Here is an 18,295-nt window from a genome sequence, read left to right as displayed (position 1 = left end):
TGAGTGTGTGTTCACACGTGTTCTTGTATGCATATATGTGTGTATGAGCCTAACCTCAAGCTCTGTTTGGAGACAGTCCTCACTCCACGTCCCTCTCTCTGCCAAATCCACCTATGTACTTTGTTCGCACAGGCACACTCACGCACCACAAACTCACAGGACATATGATTTTCTCAGAAACTAAAGAGGAAAGTGAAAAACTGTGCACAGTACCGCTACAGTTTGACTAACCCCCTTCTTCGCTTTCCAACATAAATTCTGCTAGGGTCAGAGTGTTACAATAGAGTATTGTGCAAAAAGGCTAAAAGTGAGTGACAATACGCAGAGAGTGTAAGGGAGAAGGGGTGAACACAGAGGGCAGTACGAATTTCTCACACAAAAGGGAAAAGAAGAAAAAAAAGAGAATAACATGGAAGACTTTTGACATACTTTAGAGAAGAAAGTATGGCTTCCTCATACTGGCCCTGCACATGCGATCATGTCAACAGACTTGTGCACGTACATATTCACATACTCTGGGCCTGCAGTCTGCCAAACATCTGGAGCAAAGTTATAAAAACGCTGAATGACAGAATCTTTAATAACACAGATTGGTTTTGTGACCACAGCCACCAGCCAATCATAACATGCCTAGTTGGGTTATCTGTCTCTGAGTGCTTATCGAACACACAGTTTCCATGTTCCAGACATGTCTCATAGTTACAGATCACTCTGTGTGTGTGTGTGTGTGTGTGTGTGTGTGTGTGTGTGTGTGTGTGTGTGTGTGTGTGTGTGTGTTAGACTTTTCTTTGGTCTTTTACGCCACATTCATTCTTACCACACCTTTTCACTGCACATGGTTTTAGGTAAGGAAGAACTGTAGAGCTATATCTATAGAATCGTATTAAATACTAACATGATTTATTCTTTTTTTAAACAGGCTTCCATAATTTCATTTTCAGAGTATGTGTGCTTGCTTTGGCAGTGAAACTGAGCTTTTCTGCCCCTCTACTTTCTAGCTGAATTGTTAATACTCCATAACACTTGGTGGTAAAATATACAAATTACTGAGCAAAATTTAACACTTGTGAATAATGCTTGAGCGTTTTAGGTACGGTTTATCTTGGAACAAAAGTATGTTTGCAGAAAATATCACATGGAGGTGTTTCTACCTAGAGACAAACTCCTCTCTTTGTCTGTCAAACTCTTCATTCTTTCTTTCTAGTTGTGAAAGAGTCTAGACAAGTAAGTTCAGGGTTCAGCTCAGTAAATACATAGTGCTTCCCATGAGCAGTTTCCTTTAGGGTGGACTCTGTAATTGGACTCAATTTCCCGAAACCTCCCTCTCGATGACACCGCATCTGCCCGGACATTAAGACAAGTCTCAGAGCTTCACACAGAACAGGTTCATTACACACAAAAGACTCCTCACAACCAACAGATAATATAAATAGTTCCATCCCGTTTGTATAAATGCTGTAAAATTTTATGGATTTTTTTCTGAAGTTTTTAGATTTGATCCTTGTTAGGTGAAGTATGAAATGAAGATCAATGTTTCTTTGTCCAGCCAAATGATTGAGCACATAAAATCATAAGTACAGCAACACTGATCTTTACTGAACTGCACTGATTTGAAATGATATTCATTTAAAATAAAGTTTATGTGAGCCTGCTGTTAATGGATATACTTTTGTTAATCCCTAGCTCAACCGGCAGCCAGATCCACGCCCATCCACCACACCCAGCCATGTCGGTCACAGCCCAGCAGCCAGATACGCAGTGAAGCCAAGAACCACGCACACACACGCTCCCCTCACACGCACTGTCCGAATCACACGCACACACCTCACACGCATGTACTCCAGTCCAACGGGGTCAGGAATCCTAAGCTGGGCTCCCTACCGAGAGGCGGCTCATCCACCTCCTCATCTTCTTCAGCGGGACCCAAACACACCAAGAAATTGCGGTCCAACCCTTCCATCAACTCACAGAGCAGCAAGAGAAGCAAGAGCAGCTCCAAGAGCAACAGCTCCCAGATTCCCACAGAGGCACAGGACGGTGAGATACCGATGCTGACACAAAGACTGGAGCAGGAGGAGAGGGAGGGAGTGATAGCAAAGTTCACTTTTGCTTTGTTTTTTCCCCCAATTGGCCGTTCATAATAGAAGAGCAGACTTGTGTTTTCCCCTAGCATATTTTCCCTGTGGCAATACATTTTAACTAAAAAAGTCATCAAAAAAGGTAATTGATTGAGTTCAGTACTTCTCACCTATTATAATCTGTAATGTAAATTGCATGTATAAATGCCTGCTGTATATGGCAGCTGAAAATGGATTAATCAAAATCGAAAGGAGAACAAACTTCAGGCTGGAAAATGTCAGAATTTGTTAACCTTGTCACTCTAATAACTCCCAATCGGCAGTCCTCCATTAAGATCCAGGTTTATCTCACATCACTTCGGTTTTTGAAGTTGGCTTAGCTGACGAAACTCTTTCTGTGTGTCTCTTTCCCTCTAGACTGCTGTGTTCACTGTATTTTGGCGTGTCTCTTTTGTGAGTTTCTAACCCTGTGCAACATTATGCTGGACTGTGCCACATGCGGCTCCTGTGTGGGAGAGGACTCGTGTTTCTGCTGCTGCTGCATCACCGAGGAATGTGGCGACTGTGACCTGCCCTGTGATATGGACTGTGGGATCATTGACGCCTGCTGTGAGTCTGCAGACTGCCTGGAGATCTGCATGGAGTGCTGCAGCCTTTGCTTCTCTTCCTGAGGCCCTTAGCCAACGCAACATATCTGCTATGCATTTTTACAAAGCCCAGGAGCAAGTTCGAGCAGCGTCTTGTCAGACGCTGTTCCCTGGACATTGCGGTTCATACTGTATTGGCTGGTCTTGTAGGCTCCGCAAAATGTCCAATGTTTCCTACAGGCGAAAGATTGTGACCTAATGCTGAAATCGGTCACCGGTGATTTATTCTTTCCTTTACTGATCACGCAATGACACAGTAAACTTCACTTCGTTGTCTTTGCTGTTGGGTCATTGCTACACAGCTGGGTGAATGGTGTGGACTGAATTGTAGTTGTGGTCTATGAGCGTATGCCAGGCTATGCAGACTCTGGACCCTCATGGAACAAGCCATTATTACAATGGAGCCCCTTGTGCCGTCTGAATGACTGGAGTTCTCCAAGCATGAAAAATGACCTCTAAAGGCAAATGAGAAAATGGCTCAATTTAACCGGATTTTAGTGTTTCTGTAGATAAGAGCAGCAGCATAATGGGAAAATGGATGCTCAGATCTCAGTAGAAACGCAGTCTGTCCTTCTGTCCTTTCCAAGGTTAAAGTCTGGTAGTTTGATTGCGTACATTGGCCTTTGTGACACACACACACAGTCAAACGTTGAATCCAGCCCTGTCTTTGTCCTTGTTACATTGTACAAAACAGAGAAAACATAAATGGTGGCTTGTGGCAATATTAGTGACTTCTTTTTGTTAATATGCATCTTTCTCTGACTGACCTATTGTGAAAAGAGATCATCATGAGATTGTTGTGCTTCAGCCTAGATTTGAGTCCTGTTAAATCAGTACTGTACGGAACAGACATCACAGAGCGAATGGTTGATAGCATTTGCAGTAGAGTCTTTTTTTTTAATATGTGAAAATTCATTTAATATTTTGCATCTTGTTTACTTTTACATTTTATTTTAGGGGCTTTGACTGTATTCAATGAATTCTCGCTCATCTGGTGAAGGACTGGAAGGCATCATCTCCTTTTTAATACGTTTCATTTTTCCTCCGTCGTTCATGCTATGTGAACAAATGGCCTCGGCTTAGCTTAAGGCCTGAATTTTCAAGTAGTTTCTTTGCCTTTACCAAATCTCTATTAATCCTTGTTTTGTAGATTTTAGTTAAGATATTTGCATCTCTCCTCTAATGTGAAAATCACATTTCTGTGTTATCGGGTTTTGCCGGGCTCTCTGTAAGGCAGACATTGCTCAACATCTAATTTAATTCCTTGAGTGAAAATCTCAAGACATTATGCTAAGTTAGATCCATGTGCTCGTAGTATGAATGGTACACTTTTGATAGCAGGCCTGCACTCTCGTGCGCTCCGGCGCATACCTTCTTCAACTCAATACCTCTTGAGATGTCATCTAGATCTGTTGTGCATTTTATAATTACTTGATACAAATCTCTCTTTTCTCTGATGAAATACTGTTAGAGAAATCCTTTTTTTTTTAATAGTTTACTGTTACTGGAACTCAGTTTCTTGACCTATAATTACATGTAAATAGAAGTGCTAATGTGCCTGGCTAATGTGGCTGTGTTTGATTAAACCCTATTTTAAGGGTTGCAATCTCACACTGATGATGAAAACACACTACAGTTTAAATCAACTTCCTGACAGCAAAGTAAAAAATTCTGAAGCCAGCAAATATTACTCAAGAGGAGTGCCTGATTTTGACATCAGTGTTCAGCTGACTAAATTTTCAATGACATTGTGAAGAAGGGCTGAAATGTTTTAACTCCTTACCCCTTGAAACCTTACTAGTAGTAATCTTTGAAGCTCTTTTCTTAACTGAGCGGCTTCTCTCATATTTCAGGTCTGCTTGTAGAACAAGATGACTGCGTTCGCATCATATCGTAGTCAGGGTGGTCTCTGCCTGTGTAGCTACCCTTGGAAAAACCCAGAAACTATTCTAATGGTCATCAAACTACGTCTTTATTGATATATACTAAGGTGTCAAAACTTGTCATTAAGGGTACATGGGAGGTCTTTAAATGTTGCTTTTATACTGTTCAAGCAGTACATATACGTTTTATGATGAAGATTTCTGTTGTTCCATGGAAGAAAATGGGGGCATATATAACAACTAAAATAAAACAAAAAAATCTTTAATAGCATCAGCAGCCACCCAGAATTGCAGAATTAGAATTAGAGAATTAGAGATGCAATTGGTGCATCTCTAATTAATACCTGACTGGACATATCATTCAAATTTAGGGACATTCTGATTAACTGATGCAAAGAGCCCTGGAAAACATGCCATTATTAAAGTACAGAGAGGTTTATGAAGGGAGAACTAATTATCCAAGGTTATAGCATGTGTAGAAGTGATAACAATATTATTTCTTTTTATTTACAAAATATTCCAAGTGGATATTCATATAATGGTGCTTCATCTAGGGATCTACTTCTGTGTCACCAGACTAAAGCAAATATCTCTGGTGTGTGCAAAGTTAACATTTCCTTAACAACACTGGTTCGTTAACCCTTTAAGACCTACCATAGAACCAAGTCCGCCAGAGCTTATATTATATTTTTACATGCTGTGGAGCCATTTTTGGGAGCATTTCAAGTTGCTATACATCAATACAACCATTACAGCCTAAATTTTAATAATATGTCTGCATTAGGTGCATAGTAATTACATAAATTGCAAAAAAGTGCAATAAACTACAAAAAAATTGAAAATCGTTTTTGTTTTTTTAACATATATTTCTAGTTAGAGAAATTTAAGAGGCTCATCCCTCAAAACTGTAAATACAAAAAAGTTGCACAAACTAGTTTCCCACCACAGGAAATTTATTTTGAGTGTCTTCATAGTTTTATTTTTGAAATACACCAATTTTTATACACTGCAGGAAAAACGAAAATAAATATTATAATGCAAATTTGCAAAATAACAGCATATGCATCAAAATAAACTATTTCCAGCAGTGCAATATGAGTCCTAAGCATCCCAGAAACGACACAGAAAGTCATAAACTCAAACATAACTTTTTAAAAGTATAGGCTCATAAGGCCCCGATCGTAAAAAAAACTACATTTCCGCAAAATGACGTCACTTCCGGTTTCGGGCAGGTCATGCGGTCATGTGATAGTTCGCGCTGATGGATGTAGGAAGTGTTACAAACAGCTGATCGGATCGGCGAAGCGTGTTTCTGGAATATCATGTTTTTGTTGCTGCAAGTGATTTTTATGCAGTTTTTGCAAAGCTATATGTGGAAGGAAACTGTGACCTAGGACAAGCTGATGGCATCAGATGTAAGTACAACTCCTCCGTGCCCGCTCCGATGGGCTGTAAAGGGTTAACAATGGAGAATAAATAATAAAAATAGTTTTGTACCACTGGAATAGATTTCATTTATGTGCCTGCATTGCTACAGAGTCAACAAATATAATAGTACCACCAGACTCTATTGTTAAAAAGTGAAGGGCTATTCTATGTAGAGCCTAGCCAGTATGAGATTTTAAAGCTCGATATTGATATTTCGTGACGTAAAAAGCTGATATTCCGATATATCGGCCCATATCGTTTTTTCTTCCATGCACACAAAACAGGATTTCCTTAACATCTGTTATATGTAGCTATTTATTCGCTTGTTTACGATTTTCCAGACTCTGCTGGTTGTTGTGTTTGTTCCAAACACGTGTTGCAAACACATAAGTTGCAGAGTGCCCTCTAGTGGACATCGTCAACACCCATGATTTAAGGGTGTTTCTCCCATGTCTTTAGTTTTTTTTTAATTATCCTTTATCAACTGCTATAAATGACAACAGCCATAGGTTAGCAAATCACTATTACTGGCAAGTAATATCCATTCTGCCAGTTAGTTTACCTTACTATCATGCAATCTACTTGGCTAAGATGTGTAAAATTATGAATACGTAGTTTCATGTTTCCTACCATCAAATTTTATGCCTTGAACAAAGACAACCCATTTGAAATGCTTTTTCTAATCATTTATGGTTTATCAAAATCCCAGACTATAAGTTTCAAGGCTCTTAGCACTCTGCTGCAGTTTCTCCCTGAGCTCAGACTCCAGTGTAAAGCAGGCAATCTTTTAGGCCTTTAAAACCAGGATTCATTCAGTGTGGGAAACTCACTGAACTTGCTTGTTGCGTTTAACTTATTTTATGTAACTTAAATTCTCCAACAAAGGCTTTTTTACTCTGTTAACATTTGCCACTATCTTGTGAGTTCTACATTTTTCCAAAAGTAGCTTCACTTAAGCTTTTCAGAAAATAAAACATAATTGTGAACTATAAACGCTCAGGAAGAAGGTGCAGCTTGTTTGAATCCAGGTTGTACTATGCAGAAAAAATCAGGTTAATGTCTGCGTTGAAAAACAAAAAAAAATTGTACAGTTCAGTTAAATTTCTTTAAATATATTTTATGATTCAGTCATTTCATATTATTTTGTTTTGTTTCCCAGCTTATAGAAAATGGATATGGTCTGGAGGTACTGAAAATGCTGTTTACTTGGTCTGGTGATGGAGAGCACTCTCTGTCTGGACGTTGAAAGTTCCTAGATGAGCGCCAGTTTTGCACTTAGATCAATCTCTAGAACATAGAGATGGTTTTGAGATGTGGATCTGATGTGTTTATATCAAACAGTTCATCATCTCATTTCAAATATTTCCCTTGTATTCAGAGAAGCTATTATGGTAATACTGGAAGAAAACAAGTTTGCTTTTAGTGATTTTCATACTCAGTATTATTGTTTTGGGGTTTTTTTTACTCACATTGACCAAAGAAATGTCTGTTGGCTTTTATGGCTTTTTTATCTTATTATGGGGATGGAATAGAATTGAATTTCCAAATTGAATTTAAGGGCTGGCCATCTCTGTTAATAGTATGAAAGTTATCCATATCCCAGCTTAAATGTTAGTAGACTGTAGTCCACTATAATGTTGTTTTGTTTACATTTTTCCCATGTAATGTCTATTTGAGTTGCTATTCTGAACGTTGCCTTAACTTTTTGTTTAATACTGAATAAACAATGTGAACTCCACACATCTGCCATTCATTCTTCATGTGAACACACTGTGGGATTATGAGGGTGATGATTTGCACTGTTGCCTCACAGCAAGAAGGTTCTGGTTTCAAACCTGCTTGCAGCCTGGGTGTGTTTGTTATGTTAACATTAAAAAAATGCTGGTTCATAATCTGAGTAGTTTTGAAAAACAAAAATTCAATATCCAGTCAAGTTGTATTCTTCCCATTCGGACTGCAAGGCACACTAGTTTCCCTCATCAGCCTACATTATACTTGACGGTGTCCAGCTGTTCATTTGTGTTCAGATTCCATTCAGCTTACAGTCCTGTAAAAAAAAAAAAAAGAACATTTTCACAGGACTTTGTGCAGTCCCATGAAAATCTCAGTACACCCTTACTGCTTCCATAAAAATGAAGAGGGTGAATCAGAAGCACTTGATTAACTAATCATCAGCAAAGGTGGGCACTTCTCTAATACCAGAAGATTTCTGGCATTTTGCTTGTCTGGAGCATTCAGGTGTCTGATAAGATAATGCCACAATGTTCCCAGGACTAGATATCCTAATGTTTAAACCATGCAAAGTTCAGAGAAATTGCAAGAAACCCAAGAGTAACATCTCAGACTCTACAGTCCTCTTCCAAATAAGCCACTTATTTAGTCGTTTTCTAAGACTTTCTAAATATGGCTTGTTTGGACGGGCTGCCATTGATACAGCGTATCAGCACAAACACCGCATACCAACTGTCAAGCACGGTGGTGGAGGAGTTATGACTTGGGTTTGTTTTGCAGCCAAGGGACCTGGCACCTTGCAGTCAGTCCGTCTTGTCTTGTATATAAAAATACTCTAGAGTGAATGGTGAGGCTATTTGTTAGACAGCTAAAGCCTGGGAAATGGGACACATTTACAACAGAATGGCTGAAAAAGAAAAGAATCAAGGTGTTGCAATGGTCCAGTCAAAGGCTAGAGCTCAACCCAACTGCTGCTGCAAGACTTTAAGAGAGCTGTGCATAAACAGTTCATGCTAACCTCAGTGAACTGAAGCGATAGTGTGTAGAGGAGTTGACCAGAATTCCTGCACAACAATAGAACAAACTGATGAGGACATAGAGGAAACAATCACTTCACGTTATTGCTGATAAAGCTAACTGTACCACCTGTACTTGTTTCATGGGATGTACTGACTGCAAAGAGTCATGAAATCTTTTTTTTTTTACTACCAAAGATCGAACACATACTGTGGTTAATAAACTGATTGCATGGTAGAAGGGTTGGGTTATGGCAATTTTGTCCATTTTAATACTGTTTCTTTTTGTTTGTGGAATTTTGATACTGTTACAATCATCACTTAACATTGTCAGATTTTGCAGCATTATACATGTAACCCTAACAGATTCTGAGTTCTCTGCTAAGAGGAGGAAGAAAACAGAGCAACACTGGGACTCATGCATAACAGAGCTCCTTAATCTGTTCTTTTTTAATAGTTTGCCAATTTGTTCAGTAGGAATGTGTATTCAAGCCAATGTGTGGAGAAATGCAGACGTTTACTGTTTGAAATTGTATTCTTTTTCTGCCCTTTCTCCTCTTTCATGTCTCCCTGTGTTTTGTCTTTTGTGATCAGTAGTGTTTTCTCATGAAAGCAACTTCTGTCTTCAGCACTTACGCGTCTATGCATACTTAAGTGTGTGCTGTCCACTGGGTGTGAGATGCTGGCCAACCTCTGTTTCTTGTGCAGAGTGCCATGGCAAGAGCCTCCAAATTTGGCTTCTAATGCAAGTGGTCAGCTACTGTAAGTTATGTGCACATTAGTGTGTGTACGTGTGTGCGTATGTGTGTGAGTGTATGAGGGAGGCGTTTCAAATGTCTCGGGTCAGACAGAGACGCAATTCAAGCTCCTCGGTGGGAGTAGAGACACAGAGGACATCTCTGGACATCTGCAACTGTTTTGCAGAAAGCTATTCTGCAGTCAACCCTTGCTTCCTTTTTGCATGAACACACACATGCACAAACACATACACAAACTGAACAGATCGAAAATGATTCCCCCCCCCCCCCCCCCCCCCCCAACACGCCCCACCCCAAACCAGAAATTTCACATGCACAAAGCAGGCACCGGGGACAAGTGGCTATTGAATATTAACCATGAAATTACAAAGGCTGCATTCTAATGGAGGTGATGAGGTCAGAAGCTGGGATGGAAATCATAAATTAATACCCCTGACATGACAAGGCACTCGCCCTTGGCTCCCAGCAAACACAGCTCTCCCTTCCTCCACTAAAGTCAGAAAGACACCTAGAGAAGGAAATACTCGATTTATTATTAATAGTGGGTCAAAGGAAAGCCACAACAGAGACAGAACTCATACAATATGCCTGATCCTTTTCTGATGTGATTATTGTATGAAACGGCAACTATGTAACCTTCATGTGTGGCTACGTTTGTAAGGGTTATTGTTCGAACAGGACCTCTATTACACTGTCAGCTATTATGCATCCTTTGTAGCTTATTCAATTTTGTACCTTTCATGGGTGCTTTGGCAACATATCTTACAATGGTTCAAAACTACAATTCTGCTTCAAATGCACCTTCTGGCATGGATGGCGAGTTTAAAATTGATGGACACAGCTACAAAAATGCTACATCGTGTTGCAAACCTGAGTATGAGTACTTTGTTCTTTCTTGTTTGTCATGCAAATAAGTGCTCAGCCCACAGGGGTCACAACACATGAAGGAGTGAGCATTTATACAACTAAAGCTATGAAACAACAGACTTTATTCATTGTACCAGAGAGACTATGTTTTGGACCAAATACTTTTGCTCTAAATGTCTCCCAATGCATTTAAAGTCATTGTGAATACAGTTAAGATCTTTTATAATCGTCCAACCAGAAAAAAATTAGCAGGGAGAGAGATGTTTTTCTGTTTTTCTGACATTTTTCTTTCTGTAGTCTTCACAAAGAGCAAAGAAGCATAAACAAGATCACTTGACAAAATCCTTTCCCTCTGAAAGACTGACTGTTTCTTTGTGCATCAATGTGTGTGAGCTCATAAGACAGTCTCACAATATTTTGGTGAATGTTGGTGAAATTTTATTATGTGAAGTTTAACCATAGACTCAAAAAAAGGACAGACTGATGAAAGAATTTTTTGAGAACAAAAATGAAGCAGCAATGGCAGAAACCAAAATCATCAACCCTTTGAAGGGTGGATTCAAAATCAAAGTTAATCTTGCATTATAAGGAATGTGAGGGCCAGTCAGTGGCATCAATGCTTTTGTCATGGAAAAAATGCCTAAACAATCTAGTCACATGAGGCCACAAATGAGGAGGGGCCATGGGTAAAGTGCCTCCCTGTTAGGTGTGACTAGGGTACAGCAGGTACAGCTGGTGTGATCGTCCAAGGATGCACCTGGGAGAATCTGCGATCCACTGCCAAACTGATGTCGTGGGCATCACAGCACCGGCATCTCCAGATTATTTAACACATTCTCTGTTCTAATCTGTGAAGAAAATGTGGCACCAGTGATGGAAAAAACAGTTCCAGTGTTCTCTGGGTTAATGCTAATCGAACTTCACGGCACTAGCTAAAGGACTTCACACCCTCATGGAATCTGTTTTTAACTAGTGGGCATACTAGTGGTATGCACATTAGCAGCCCACTGGAGGTCATTTCGTAGCGCTCTGGCAGCGATCATCCTGTTCACTCTTGCACAGAGGAGCAGATAGTGGTCCTCGTGCTGGTTTGGTACCCTTCTATGGCCCTGTCTAGATCCTCATGTTAAATACCAAACCTCCTGGTATCTCCTCGAGACAGCAAACCTTCTTCAGAAGGCAAGTATGGATGTGCCATCCTGGAGGACCAAACCTAGGAGGAAAATTAGTCAAGAGAGATGAAAAGAGAGCAAAGCTCTGCAGTCACCAGCTGCAAAACTCTTTTTGGGGAGCTGTCTTGTTGTTGCCTCTCGAGTGCACCTGTTGTCACTTTTATTTGCACCAAAGCAGATGAAACTGATTTACAGTTGTTTCCGCTTCCTAAATGGACAGATTGATATCCCTGAAGTTTTAACTGACTTTGTGTTGTACTATGATGACTGAGTGTTCCAATTTTTTTTTTGAGGCGTGCAAAAAAAAACAACCCCAAAAATACTGAGGGGTTTTATGCCAGAATTGACAAACTCTAGATTTTTCAGCTAAGAATATGCAGATAAAACAGAGTTTTAGTCACCAAAAGTTGAACATAAACTTCATGTGCAGGTGTGCAATGAACTGCACAGCAAGCAACATTACAGTATTTGTCAGATAACTGACACGGACGGCCTTCGCTGATCACCTCCTTAATGACTGAGGCCTTTGGTTCTTTCATGTTCTACCTGTGCAGATATGGGTTTCCTCTGGGTTCTCAGATTTCATTCCATGGCCTTAAAACATTTTTTATGTAAGATTAATTTGAGATTGCTTTAAAAATGCTTGCAAAAGCAGCAGATATGATACATGGTCATGGGGTGCAGTTCAGCTGCATTTCAAATGTCTGACACTCCAAAAATAAAATTGCAAAACTACCTTCAGATCATTGCTACTTCTCATCAAACAACATGACCACTGGTTGATTACCTTAGTAATTGAACAAAATAGGTCATCACATTGTACTTTTAAAGAGCACCTCTGAACACTCTGTAGAAATACAGATAAACTAAAAGTAAATATCAAGCAGAAATCTGTAATACCACAACTGGTTGTAAATCAGGAGGAGAGGGGGCTCTTTGGAGGCAGCTGTGTGAGTCAGTTAAGCTTTTGCCAGTAAGTTCCTTCAAAACAAAATCTTTTCTTCTTACATGGGAGACAGGGGGTGGGCGGCAGATGCACAGAAAGACAGAGGGTATTAAAGAGAGGACTCTATATAATGCAAAATTTAGAACAGGGTTATAGAGATTTTCAGTTCAGCTCTTCTGAAACAGTGGGAAAAAACACTGCAATAAAATATGATTTAAGGCCATTAAAATGCTAAATTAAATACAAGTCCACAGTAACAAATCAATTTCATTAAAGGTCATATAATCATCTTCCAAAACATAGCATACTGTGTTCATTAGATGCTGATTACACGTTCTCCTCTTTAACAGCGCTCAGCAGGCTTTTACAACAAGTTGAACTAAACCAAAATCGTGGCAAGCAGACAAGCTTGGATCAGCAACAAAAATGTGTGTGTACTGTATCGAGTTACTGCCGCTGCAGGACGGCTGAGCGAGCCTCAGCTCAGTGGGCTTTCATGGAATACACACTCACACATATGCACACTCATACAAATGCACGTTCACACAGAGCTGGCAGGATTGAGACATTTGTTTCTACTTCAGTGTCACGGAAGCAGCAGCAGCAGAGCAGCAGGCTTGTGCAGTTCGAGTGGGTGGAACACAGCCTGGGCAGCCGTGATGACCATTCACATGTGTGCTTTAAAAGCTATCCCAGGATATCTGATATGTGTTTTGACGTCATTTGGTGTGAAGAAGGCAAGACCAAAAAGAAAGCAACAGCATCCCTTTAGAAAAAAACTAAATATTCAAAAGAAACATTTTATTATAGTCCACAGGTAGAAGAGCCCCTGACTTCCAGTATGAGCTTGGAGTGATGTTCTCGTTACAAAATGTCTGTCTGCTTCTGATACAAACCCTCCTCCTTACTTCATCCCTACTCTGATGAACAATGACCATCTATCATTCTTATAAGAAGGTGACAGATAGATTAATCTAGTGAGCTAGATCCCTCTGCCGTGAGAACATCCTTTAGATAATGAATCACTGATGAATCACCTGAAAGATTTTGCACTAAGACAGGGTAAAGTCATTTGGTTTAATGGTTATGTATGCCTTTATAGTGCAGCAGGAAGTCTCTGATCAATCTGATATGCTGCTCTGTGGTCAGTTTGGTCATTTTCTTGCAAGACTTATGAAAAATTATTTATTAATTTATATAGTACCAAATCACAACGGTTGCCTAAAGGTGCTTTATACTGTAGAGAGAGAGAATCCCAACAATCAGACAACCCCCCTATGAGAAAACACTTGGTGAGAGTGGGAAAGAAAAACTCCCTTTTAACAGGAAGAAACCCTCTGGCAGAATCAGGTGCAAAAAGACAGTAGAGGGTGACAAGACAAAAGACACACCGAGTTTAATAATAACTAATTATTAAATGCAAAGCGGTGTATAAACACACAGCCAGTGAAAAGAGGTGAGTGAGGAAGAAATACTCACTAAGCCTATTGCAGCATAACTAAGGTATGTTTCAGTGTCACCTGAGCCCAAACTATTTGCTTCATCAAACCATTTTTATTAAATAAATGGTTATCTACATCCATTGGTTTATAAATATAATCAGCATAAAGTTGTATTGGGTATAATCCACAGTGTAGGGCATGGACAAAAACTAATCTCCAGGATTTGAAGTAGAAACCTATCCCCACTCCACCAACTGCTCGTGGAAATTTCAACCACAACTGTAACTTTACTCTTGTCTCAACTTGAAGTTGGGTTTAGGAGCGAATGCTGAAATCAGTTGGGGATGATTAAAATGCTTTATCCACCCCAGCTGCTTGTGAATTCAGCATAAAAGGAGAGAAAAGCGAACTATAAATAGGGTGAAATTGAGAGTAGGGGGAGACATAACTCCTAACTGAATACATAATGAATGTCATGTTATCAAACACATATCCGCACACATATTAGCTCCCTCACAGTTTTGGCACTCTTCTCTCTCCCTCTCGCTTTCCCTGAGAGCAGGGCTCCTATGTCAGACATGGGAGGTGCATTCAGAGCAGACATTGCCACTTAGGAATTGGCTTTCATCTGTGTGGGTGGGAGATGCCAGATACCTAGCGCTGGCAGTACTATACAGTAAGAGACTGCTTACATGTTGGCTCTCGGTTAGCAAGGAGTGCTCCTCCTGTTTGGCTGCTTCTTAGTCCTGTGCAGTTGGACTGATGGCACACTTATAGTCTTAAAAAACAGTAAAACTCATATAGCTGATATTAATATTTATTCTCATCAGTGCAAATCTTCTCAGCTTGTTTTCATATTCAGCCAAATAGCCTAGATTGCCCAAGCCAAATGGCTTCAGTGACATACTGTTGCAAGAGGGAGTCATGTGCTTACAGTGAGTAATGAAATATTCAGGGTGTGAAATATTATTTTTTTCTGTACTGTTCTACTAGTGTGATCACATAAAAATGGTATTTATACAGCATCAAATCACAGCAACAGTCTCCTCAAGGCGCTTTACATTGTAAGGCAGACCCTACAATGATGCATAAAAAGAAAAACCCAACAATCATATGACCCCCTATGAGCAAGCACTTGGGTGACAGTGGGAAGGAAAAACTTCCTTTTAACAGGAAAAAACCTCTGACAGAGCCAGGCTTAGTATGAATTAATGCAGAGAGGTCTATTAACACAGCGGTCTCCAACCTTTTTTGTGCCACTGACTGGTTTATGCCCGACAATATTTTCACGGACCGGCCTTTAAGGTGTCGCGGATAAATACAACAAAATAAAACTAGTACCGAAAAAAAGAAGATTTATTCATAACGCACGTGAAAAGACCCAGGAAAACCGAGTTAATGATAAAAACGATAACAAAATAACGCTGAAAACCGATTAAAACCCTGAAAACCATACAAAGCCTCAACTCTCGCGGCCCGGTACCAAGCGACTCACGGACCGGTACCGGTCCGAGGCCCGGGGGTTGGGGACCGCTGTATTAACACATAGTGAGTGAGAAAGGTGACTGAAGAAGAAATATTCAATGCATTATGGGAATCCCCCAGCAGCTTACACCTCTTGCAAACTTAATAAGGGTTCAGGTTCACCTGATCCAGCCCTATATGCTTTACCGAAAAGGAACGTTTCAAGCCTAATCTTAAAAGCAGAGATAGTGTCTGTCTCCCGAATCGAAACTGGAAGCTGGTTCAGAGGAGGTGCCTGAAAACTGAAGGCTTTGCCTCCCATTCTACTTTTAAATACAGTAATTAATTACAGTAGTCCAGCCTAGAAATAATAAATGCGTGAACTAGCTTTTCAGCATCACTTTGAGACAGAATATTTCCAATTACAATACAGTACAATAACTTCAGTTTTTCTGAATTTAGAAGCAGAAAATTAGAGGTCATTTAGGTCTTTATGTCTTTAAGACATTCCTGCAGTTTAACTAATTGGTGTGTGTTATCTGGCTTCATGGACAGATAGAGCTAGGTGTCATCTGCATAACAGTGTCTTCTACTGATACTGCCTAAGGGAAGCATGTATAATGTAAACAGAATTGGTCCTAGCACTGAACCCTGTGGAACTCCATAGTTAGCCTTGGTGTGAGAAGAGGACTCGACATTTACATGAACAAATTGGAGTCTATTAGATAGATTTGATACAAACCACTGCAGTACCTGTAATAGCTACAGCATGCTCTAATCAATCTAGTAGGATATTATGGTCAACAGCAGAAGCAGAGTCCACTGTCAGAAATCATAAAAAGATCATTTGTAACCTTCACCGAAGCTGTTTCTATACTGCGGAGAGCTCTGAAACCTGACTGAAACTCTTCAAATAAGCCACTTCAAATGTGTCACTGTTTTCACTTGATGTATTTGCTCAAATATTTTTTTTTCTATATGTTTATTTTTAACGAGTTGCAGTTTGGTTGTCATGTTGTATCCATCTGCTTTGACTGGAAAGCAATTCCAGTCAACTCCTGCTGGTTTCACCTGTGGCACTTATTCATTTGTTTATTCATATTAATTTATTCTTTGGTGAACATGCTCAACCATTGTGCTGTGATCATATGCATTTTTGTTTCTGCCTATGAAAAATGAAGATATTCCCAATTAATGCTTTTCAGGTGGTACTGCATGGTAGATCAATATCTGACTGTAGTTTTCTGTGTTCAAATTCGTTCAGTTTGACAAGATTCCCAACACCACTAACATGCAACCACGACAGTGCCTCCACCATGTTTTACAGATGGCTCCATCAGACCTGTTGTTATTGATTTTAAGTCTAAATCTTGAGTAATTTGGCACATGTCAGCCTTTTTCCCATGTTACCTTTCCTTAAGAATGACTTCTTGACAGCCACCCTTCCATCGAGAGCATTTGTAGTGAGTGGATTTTTTTTCTTTTTCCTAAGAACGTGACTTTTAGACACTGTTAATCTGCTGCAGATATGAATTTTTAGGCCTGACACTTATGTTCTTTACATTTCTAGTTTCCTCACAGTTTTTGTAGAACACATTGTACACCACACATAGGTAGGCCTATGCCAAGTTTTCAGCTAATAGCACTGTGGGCATTATCCAGCTAGCCATTGTCCAATTCTGGTGCAATATTATTACTACTGCAAAAATGTTTTTATGCCAATCAAGTTATATTATCTTTGAAATATTGTGGCTTCAATTAAAGAAATGAGAAAGAAATGATGCAGTTTTGAAATAGGCCACTAATAATTAAGTGTGTAAAGACGTAATTTAATATTGGTTCTTTACTAAGTTGTTTTTTATGTGTAGACACAACACTAGTTCATCCCTTGATTAAGGTGCCTTTTCATCCTTGAATGTTTCATAGATCAAAGTAATGTATTGCATTTCTGTACTAAATTCAGTTTAATTACATTACAGTTTCAATTGTGCTATTACTTGCACTACAAAGGATCTTCAAATATCTGAATGCTGGGCGGATAGGAGGAAACAAACATTTTTCATCCCAAAAAGTTGATTCTGTTCATTCATTCATCCAAGTGACTTCTTCAGTCTCAGCTGACTGCAGGTTTCCCCAGCCTTATAAACAGTATCGTCTTGATGCATTCTCAATAGGCAATATTATTACTACTGCAAAAAAATAATTTTATGCCAATCAAGTGACGAAATGTTTCTCCCACTGAAAATGCTACATCCAGATGAACAGAATCAACTTTTGTTGATTTATAAAAAGTGCATTGAACAATAACTGAAACTAGCACCACTGAAGGTACAATGGGCTGGGAGGTCAGTTCCTTGAGCATTAAAATGCAAATTCTCATGACCATTGATCAACAACTACTGATCAAAGTATATAAATCAAAGACCACTGATTAATGGCCATGAGTGCCATTCACAGAGAGTTGGGGAATGGCTGCAATCACAGCATTGTAAGATGGTGAAAGATGTACCCTTAGGTCCCCTCCTCGATTCGGAGATGGTCTTTCCCTTTTCACGTAAACGGCCTCCTTTACTCCACGCTCCAACCAGCGTTCCTCCCTGTCCAGGATGTGTACATCCTCATCAATGAAAGAGCGTCCACTGGCCTGTAGGTGCAAATAGACTGCAGAGTCCTGGCCTGTCGAGTTAGCTGACGAGTTGTTTGGTTTTCCCGATGTATAAATCCTGGCAATCCTCCTGGCACTTCACAGCATACAGTATGTTACTCTGTTTGTGTCGGGGGACCCGATCCTTGGGGTGGACCAGTTTTTGGCGCAGCGTGTTTTGGGGTTTAAAAGCCACAGAGACCCGATGTTTTGAAAAAA

At 39.8% G+C, this 18,295-nt stretch overlaps 1 protein-coding gene across 3 annotated transcripts in view; it reads left to right on the top strand.

Annotated features, from left to right (window-relative positions):
• Nucleotides 1-9,797, top strand: part of mdfi (MyoD family inhibitor) — a 36,593-nt gene extending 26,796 nt beyond the window's left edge. For all 3 annotated transcript variants that reach the window (XM_085273655.1, XM_085273653.1, XM_085273654.1), the window contains exons 4-5: nucleotides 1,684-2,037; nucleotides 2,496-9,797. In XM_085273655.1, the coding sequence (XP_085129781.1) occupies nucleotides 1,684-2,037; nucleotides 2,496-2,749 (608 nt within the window). In that variant the 3' untranslated portion in view covers nucleotides 2,750-9,797. The remainder of the gene's footprint in view (nucleotides 1-1,683; nucleotides 2,038-2,495) is intronic.
• The last annotated feature ends 8,498 nt before the right edge of the window (nucleotides 9,798-18,295 follow it).

The sequence above is a fragment of the Mchenga conophoros genome, linkage group LG5 (genome assembly GCF_057382185.1).
Source record: "Mchenga conophoros isolate Kocher_MC1m ecotype Shallow Benthic linkage group LG5, M_conophoros_male_GT1.1, whole genome shotgun sequence".
In the NCBI taxonomy this organism is placed as follows: domain Eukaryota; kingdom Metazoa; phylum Chordata; class Actinopteri; order Cichliformes; family Cichlidae; genus Mchenga; species Mchenga conophoros.
The sequence above is the reverse complement of the archived record's forward strand: the minus strand, read 5'-3'. Positions and strand labels throughout refer to the sequence as shown.